The sequence below is a fragment of the Cavia porcellus genome, unplaced genomic scaffold, assembly GCF_034190915.1.
Source record: "Cavia porcellus strain 051 isolate PalLab524CR breed Dunkin Hartley unplaced genomic scaffold, mCavPor4.1 scaffold_12, whole genome shotgun sequence".
In the NCBI taxonomy this organism is placed as follows: domain Eukaryota; kingdom Metazoa; phylum Chordata; class Mammalia; order Rodentia; family Caviidae; genus Cavia; species Cavia porcellus.
Genome location: NW_026947495.1, coordinates 26,496,785 through 26,505,370, shown reverse-complemented (window position 1 = coordinate 26,505,370; position 8,586 = coordinate 26,496,785). Strand labels below are relative to the sequence as shown.

Sequence of the window (8,586 nt, the reverse complement as noted above, 5' to 3'; positions counted from 1 at the left end):
GAAGCTGTCTCCCCAAATCATAGGTCTCATCTACTGTCCTGCTTTGAAAGTGCATGTGTGAAGGAGAACAAGGAGGCCCTGTGAGGTACAAAGGGTTGAGAAAACAAAGTCCATCATTACTCTGTAAGCATAGCCAAAAATTAGCCTAGAATTTATTGTTTCTCTCTCTTTGCTCTCTTTCTCCTCTGTCTTTGTATAGTCTACAAACACTAATTCTGAAGTATCTACCCTGAGAATAGAAGAGAGAAAAGGGGGAAATGATAAGGAAAAGAGACCCTTTGAGGAAAAGTCACAATGTGGTTAGTAAACTGCTCCTAGACACTGGGATGGTCCATTAGTTGTGCACTAATGTTGTGACTATCCAGGAAAGACCGTTAAGTTTATGGTTCCTAAAATACAAGTGGTGAGGCCCAGCAGGCAGGCAGAGACTGGATGTCCAGAAGAGGTAAGGGTGGCATAGCCTTAACTGTTCATCTTTAAATGAGCTAAAACTTTCAATTAGATACCGTACAGTATACCAGCAACAAGTATTTCTGTTAATCCAGGTCTCTTGTTAATAGTGTACGTGTATATTAAATGAGGGAGCAGAAAAATGTATAATAGATTCTGAGAAATGGACAGAAAATGCTCAAACGAGAAGTGGGATGGGGGAAAGACCAAAAAAAGAAAGAAAGAAAGAAAAAAAGGAATGGAATGAAAAATGGAGACAAAGCTTTTGTAAATCAAATGTAAATTATTTTAATCATTATGTATTACAACAGGTGCGAATTAAAAACTTTTAAAAAGCACTTTAACTCTGTCCACCCTGTTTTGGCATTTATCTTTTAATATGCAAAAGCCTCAAAAAAATATAAGTGGCTCAGATTTCTTAATATCTTAGAGGCGGGGGGGGGGAGTAATGATACAGTAGGTTTGAAAGTCATTAGCGTTCTAGATGTTCATTGAAGTCAGGGGAGGTTGGAGAGGCGGGGCACAGCTACTCTGCAAAATGTTCTGGAACCAAAACACTTCAGGGACTCATCGAAGAAGAAAAGCCTAAGAAAGAGGCTAAGCGGAAAGGAAGGGAGAAAACCAAGTGAAATGAAGTCGGGATAAAGTCAGCCAGAGATAGGAAAGAAACCCAAGAGAACGTAAGGCAAGAATGCGTTTTAAAAGAACTTCTCGTTCAGCAGCCTCCAGAAACTCATCCTTACAGGGTTATCTGTAGTTTACAGCTCCGTCCCTTCAACTAAACAGCTCAAAGAGGAGGCTTAAATATTACTCATTTTTTTTCTTCCACGGAGCCTTAGTTCTACCGCTCAATATCAGAAAAATTATTTGAAAAATGTTTTTTAAACCACCTAGACTAGATCCGAGCCTTGACTCTAGTCTTTTAGTCAAAACACCCTCCAGCGAACACCAAGCTGCGCAGGCGCACAGACAGAATTGTAGCTTTTTTCAATGGGTTTTTGCATTTGGCGCGAAATCTCCGTTCAATGGGTGGGGCTCTAAGGAAAACCTGCCTTTCATTGGGCAGGTTTGGCGCGAAATCCCTAAACTCCTGCACCACCATTGGTTCCCGCTGGGGTAGGGCGGAAGCGACGGCGGGCGCGCGCAAAGCGGCGGCGTCTGGGGAGAAGCGACTAGTGGCGGTGGAGCTTTGGTGGCGGCAATTTCTCAGCAGCTCGCAGCGATGGACCTCGCGGCGACAGCGGAACCGGGCGCCGGCAGCCAGCACCTGGAAGTCCGTGATGAAGTAGCCGAGAAATGCCAGAAACTGTTCCTGGACTTCTTGGAGGAGTAAGTCTGGGGCGCCCGGGCCTCCCCCGCCTGCGAGCCCGAGTCCTGTTCCGGAACCACGGTCGCGCGCCGGGGAAGGGCTGCTCCCGCCGCGGACAGCCTGGGGCGGGGGCCGGTTCCGAGGCGAAAGCCTTCGCGGGAACCGTGCATTGCACAGTCCCCTGTGCGCTGCGCTTTGCGTTACCATTTCACGCTCGCCACCTATGAGGCCGGTGTTTTCATGGCCCTGGTGACCCTGGGGAAACCGAGGCTGGATGAGAACAAGCGTCTTACCCTGTGGGGCCCAGTGGGGTCATTGGGAAGCCCAGCTGGCATTGAATCTTGGCAAAGCCCCGAGGGACCACAAGGACGGGAGCCTGATGCGCAGTGCCGCGGGCCCAGGCAGCCCTTGGATCCAGTGCTGCTGTAGTGCTTGTGTCGGCGTTGTAGTTTGATAGCTGCCCAGATGGGGTGAGATCAGCCCTACTTAAAAGTAGAAGAAAAACCCCCGTTCTCGGTACTTGTAGCCCACTCCCTCTTTTGTCTTTAGTAGCCTCCTAGGTTCTGATCTCTTAACTCCTCACTGGTTTACAACACCCATTCTTTACTCTTTTAAGAAAGTACATAGTGCCACACCCTCAGGATGGGCTATGTGGAATGTAAGTACTTTAAAATGTTTTACGAATAGAAATTCTTTTTGACATTACTTGGGCATTGACCCCAGGGCCTTCACACTATGCCACATTCTCAGCTCTATGGTTTTTTGTTTTTGTATTTTGAAGATAGAATCTCACTAGTTCCAGGCTGGGGCCTGGAATTTGAGATGCTCCTGCCACAGCCTTCCAGAGGGACAGCTGCATTATAGGTGTACACCAGTGTGCCTGGCTGAAAATACACATAACACAGAATTCACTATTTGTAACTTTTTTTTTGATACGGCAATTGAACCCAGAACCTTCCCAGTGATATGTCTGCATTATTTTATGTATTTCATTTTATTTATTTAAACTCAAAAAGCTTCTACACTGGGATACATCACAAGTCTTTAATTTTTTTTTTTTTTTTTTTTAGTTTGAGACAAGGACTCAAATAAAAGGCTGGGCTCTGACTTGTGATTCTCTTGCCTCAGCCTCCTTAAGTAGCTGGGATTAAAAGCCTTGGACACTGCATCCAGCTATTTTAATCAGTTTTTAGTGTAATGAAAATGACCTTAATTCATTGACCTGTACATCCATGTCCACACTTTTCACCTTCCTAGACAAACTACCTCATGAAGTAGTAACTAACTCCCCTACTTGCACAACCACCCCCCTGTCTAGATGCCTCATACAGGCATTGGTCTTTTTGTGTCTGGCTTATTTTGCTCAGAACCTGGACCTAAATTTCCTTTTTTTTTTTAAGGCTGGATAAAATCACACTGTAGAGGCATGCTATATTTTGCTTACCCAGTCATTCCTAAATGTAGATGGTTGGATTGCTTCCACCTTTTGTCTGTTTAAATAATGCCTGTATCTTAAGAAATTTTGCAGTGTTTAAAAACCATAATTTCTGTTTCCTTGCTTTTGGAAACATTCTCCACTTGAAAGCTGTTTGTCTGTGAAAGTCCAACTAAAGACTGACATGTTTTTTAAAACCTTACAAATTTTTCAGACAGCAAGCACCAAACCCTTGTTCCTTATAGTCCTCTTACTGAGCCTACCATTTTCTGAGTATCTACCCTACCGGTTAGCTACTTCATCTGGCATGTGAATTCTGCTCTTGCCCCCACCCCACTGAGCCATCACATTTCATTTCAACAAATAAAGTGCTTTCACTTTACCTTGTAACCAGATGCTGCAGATCATGATAAACAAGATGAGTTGTGCCTGTGCTTTGTTTTTAAAAAGTTGTCTGTCTCTTCAAAACCACATTTGGTTTGCTACTGCTTGTGGAATAAAGTCAGTTTCGTTTTCCAACAAGTTACTGTCCATGATCTTTCCCTAGCTTGGACTTTGCTATGTGCTTGCAAACTTGTCAGTCTTCTAGAACTTTTCCTTTAAATTTAATTTTTAATAGTCTTTAAAGGCTGAATTCCAGTGCTATCTTTTAATATATATCAGTCTTTTCTGAGTGTTTCTGTAAACAGAATTAATTTGTATTGCATTTAGCTTTTTTGAGACAGTCTGGCCTTGAACATGTGATCCCCTTGACTAAGGCTCCTGAGTGTCAAGATTACAGGCTTGTGCCACTGTTGCAGGTTTCACTTTAGCACATTACTAGTAGAAATAGTAATTAGTAGGAATAGTTTTCTTCCCTGTTGTTTACATGTCTGTTTTCTGAGCATCAGCCCTTGGACAGGAACAATGTGTCATTTTGTGCTTTGGGTGCCTCTGGCACAGTGCTTTGTACATAGATACTGTTTAATAAAGCTATTTTGCATATCATTAAAAGAAAAAACAAATGGGTATGGCAATCTGCTTGGGGGAAAAATCACCAGTTTTTTTTGTATATGTGTGTTCAGTTTTCTTGAGATCTTAGCCAGTGATAACGCCTTATTTCTATGGCTTGCTCCCCCCCCCCACACACACACACCTTTTGCTATGCTGAGGCTGTGTGCATCTTCAGTCAGGCATGGTATTGCTAAGTTGTCCTTGCCTGTTTTGAACTTTCAGTACTTCTGCCTCAGCCTCCTGAGTAGCTGGGATTATAAGGGCAGCGTTCATGACTGTATCTAGATATTCTGCTTAAATTGGCAGCTAGTCTCAATTTTCAAATTCCCTGTGAAAATTGAGCTCTTAGGTTTTACCTCAGATTTCCTGATTATTTATTTATTTGTTTAGTATTACTGTCCTGGGGACTGAATCTTAGGCACATCTAGAGCTACATCTCCAGGTTCCTCCCCCTTTTCAATGCTGTTCGGGAAATGTTAAACAAATTAAGGTTAAAATGCAAATACTCAATATTTTAGGCATTATCCAAATCACTTTATAGGCTTTCCTTCTTTTAATCTTTACAGCAAAAAGGATGTTTAGAAGGCAGCTTGCTTTGGGTTACAGCGCTAGTAAACATGGACCTGCCTGACCTGACAGCTGACAGTCTTTAACCTAACCAACATACTGAATTATGAGGAATCCAGATTCTCAGTTTCACTAATTCTGCCATTTAATTTGACTTGAATGTATCTACAGGTTTCAGAGCAGCGATGGTGAAATTAAGTACTTGCAGTTAGCAGAGGAGCTGATTCGTCCTGAGAGAAACACATTGGTTGTGAGTTTTGAAGATCTGGAACAATATAACCAGCAACTTTCCACCACCATTCAAGAAGAGTTCTATAGGTATGAGTGTTAATCTTCTTACCTTGAATAGGGATGGAGCCTGGGAAGCCACCTCTTGGACTGAAAGTGTTTGCTTAGTGGTTGAAGGGCAGGTGTCACAGTCTTCTTACGAAGAGAGGCCCTTTGATACAGCTCACTGTCCTTTGAGTTCTGTTCCAAAGTTAATGGGGCTTTAGGGGTTGACTTTGTTTTACATGCAAATATTGAAAGTTTATATAGTTTTTCCAGTTTGTCAGGTGTTTAGTACTGTTGCTGTGTCATTTGATTCTTTTTCCTGTGGAAATAGATGTTTTAAGACAATGTTTGAGTAGGTCCTATTATGCGCCAAGGAAGTAGGTTGGTTGGTTTTGAGTTGGGATATTGCTGTGTTGCCCAAGCTGGTCTTGGTCTTGAACTTCTTGGGCTCAAATAATCCTCCTGTTTCTAACTCCTGAATGACTATTAGGAAAATGTTAAACAAATTAAGGTTAAAATGCAAAGATTCAATATTTTAGGTATGTTTAATAAATTAGGCTCTCATTTGTTTTAATTATATTTAAGAAACATCTGTCTCTACAGATGCATGTCTGCATTTGGATTAAATAATTGAAAATGTGTGTCAGTGTAAGCAGATTGAAATGTCCTTTAAGGACAGTTGTAAAAGAGGAATTAAAACCCAGAGATTAAAAGGCACAGTCTAGAGCCTGGCATGGTGGCTCACACCTGTAATCCCAGCACTCTGGCAGGCTGAGGCAGGAAGATTGGGAGGCTGAGGCAGGAAAATCGTTGTGAGTTCGAGACCAGCCTGGGCTACAAAGTGAGCTCAAGGCCAGCCTGAACTGCATAGAGAAACTCTGTCTCCAAAATACATAAGTAAATAAATAAATAAATAAATAAATAAATGACACAACCCTTATGGTTGGGAGATACAGGGCTTGTCTCAGTTTGTGTACTCTCCAAGGGTGGTAGTGCATGCCTGTCATCCCAGCGCTTGGGGAGGCTGAGGCATCAGTTTGAGTGAGACTCTGTCTCAAAGACAAAAGTTTTTCTGTACTAGTAACTGACCATGAAAAATGGAGAGATAAACAGTGGTTTATAGTAAATGCATGTGGGGAAAAAATGTGTAGTGCTAACAAGTAAAAGGGAGGTAGGAAACTAGGCCTGAATTAGAAATAGCTGTACCATGTCTCATGCGCAAGCACAAAACAGTTGTCTTGAAAGTGATCCCCCCCCCCTTTTTTTTTAAAGCCAGTCAAATTTAGCAATGGGGGGGTGGTATACCAACTTTAGTGACACTAATGTTAATAAGTTCTGATAACCCACTGCCATCAGACCAGCCACACCCCCCCCCTCTTTTTAAAGGATTTGTATTTCATTGCTTAAAAAAAAAACTGCCACAGCTTTTAAAAACTTAGGTTAAATGACACGTGCTGTACATTTTAACTAAATAGAGTGTGGCACATTAGTACACAGGTTTCTTCCCTGTCCTTGTCTGTTTTTTTGTGAGTCAAAAATAAAACCAAGCTGAACATGGTGGTGCATGCCTATGGTAATCCCAGCATTTAGAACGCAGAGATAGAGTCTAGTTATAAATTTGAGTCTAGTGTGAACAGTTTAACAATTTATCAAGACTGTCTAAAAAGGATTTGACTTGCTGCTCGGTTTGAAGACCCTAGGTTCAATTTCGCATATAGGAAAAAAGAAACAAAAAATATGTAAATGGACTGTTTTATAGATTGTGAACAGCTCAGAGAATGCTTGTGGTATTGAGTTTAATACTGACATGCAAACAAGATGATTATTCATATGGAAATCAGCTAGGACTTAGTAGCCTGAAGTATGAGAGCTAAGTGATTAAAGATAATACTCACATACAGCCTTTTATCTTTGGTGTATATATTTGTAGTGGAATGGGGGAGGATTAAAATGCTCCTAAACTGGGAACCTTATTAGAAGTATCTGCTTCCAAATCTGTGTATTTCCAGGTCTTCACTGTTGGCAGATCTGAAGGGAAGGAGTCCCTGGTGGTCAGATACCAGTTGACCTTTTTGTTTTTCAGAGTCTACCCTTACCTGTGTCGGGCCTTGAAGACCTTTGTCAAAGACCGAAAAGAGATTCCTCTTGCCAAGGATTTTTATGTTGCATTCCACGACTTACCTACTAGACACAAGTAAGAAAAGAATCTATCAATAGTATAGGTACCTTCTATCCTACTTGGTAATTAGGAAAGTTGGAAGCTGTCTAAATCTGTTTTTAGGTGATGCTTGATGTCACATAAATCACTTTTGCTTTGCTTGGCCTCTTTTTCTCATCTGTAAAGTCATTTCTTGAACTTAGATAGTCTACCTGAATCATACAAAAAGATTTGGTGCTGAAGATTTTTCATGATTGGTGGTAGCAAGTATTCTAAAAAGAGTACAAGTTGATGCAGTAAAATGCCAGAAGGGACTGCAGATGTTACTTAGGGATAGAATGCTTGCTTATAGAATGCTCCTGGATTTGATCCTCACACCACTAAATTAAAAGGGAAAAAGGTGTTTTTTGCATATACATTTTGTAGAAGTTTAGCTTTTTGATAGTTACACATAGTTACCTAGAAGGTTTAGTTAGAAGAAATATATTTTCAGTGGATATAAAAGTGGAAGTTAAGCTTAAGCTTGTCACATTTTGCAAAGGTTTAGGGGGAAATTAGTACTGTGATAAAATATGAAAGAATAGTTGCAGAGATTTATGAATCTTAGGGCATTTAAAGTTATTTAAAGGATAAAATTACTAGAAGAAACTAATCTCTTTGAAAACTTAAATTGCCACAGTTATTTCATAAAATCACTAAATTACAGCAGGGCATGGTAGCACATGCCTGTCATCCTATCACTTGGGAGGCTGAGGCAGGAAGATCATTGTGAGTTAAAGACCAGCCTGGGCTACAAAGTGAACTCAAGGCCAGCCTGAACTGCTTAGTGAGATGCTGTCTCAAAAAGACCAAAAAAAATTTACCAAGTTACTTTGTATAAAATGGGTAACTGAAATGTTTCAGAACTTTTTGAGTGTAGAATTTTTTTCCACAGAAACTTTGTTATGAAAATTTTAAGAAATTGTAGGTAAGGGGCTGGGGATTTAGCTCAGCGGCATAAGTGCCTGCCTTGCAAGCAGGCAGTCATGAGTTCGATCCCTGGTACCGATAAAAACGAAAAAGACCAAAAAGAAAAGAAATTGTAGGTAAGAAAAAATGTATTTGCATATAAAACAAGAATGGAGTCAGTCTTTGATTTTAATCCTTTGTGTTGTTTTTGGCACTCAGATCTTACTATTTTTTTCAGTCTGACTTTTTCAGCACAGTGCTTTATAATGTCCATAACCCCTTAATATAAAGGACTAGTCATGCAGTTTTTCCTTTGTACGTTGGGTTCTTTTAGGAGTTTTTTTGTTGTTTGTTTGTTTGTTTGTTTTTGTCTTTTGAGACAGAGTCTCACTATGCAGATTAGATTGGCCTTGAACTCACTTTGTAGCACAGGCTGATTTTGTTTTTTGTTTT

At 40.7% G+C, this 8,586-nt stretch overlaps 1 protein-coding gene across 1 annotated transcript in view; it reads left to right on the top strand.

The window, feature by feature from the left end:
* The first annotated feature begins 1,587 nt into the window (after positions 1-1,587).
* The window catches only part of Mcm6 (minichromosome maintenance complex component 6), a 31,829-nt gene continuing 24,830 nt past the window's right edge, over positions 1,588-8,586 (top strand). Inside the window, exons 1-3 of the mRNA XM_003478720.5 lie at positions 1,588-1,779; positions 4,926-5,072; positions 7,111-7,221. Of these exons, the coding sequence (XP_003478768.1) occupies positions 1,673-1,779; positions 4,926-5,072; positions 7,111-7,221 (365 nt within the window). The 5' untranslated portion in view covers positions 1,588-1,672. The remainder of the gene's footprint in view (positions 1,780-4,925; positions 5,073-7,110; positions 7,222-8,586) is intronic.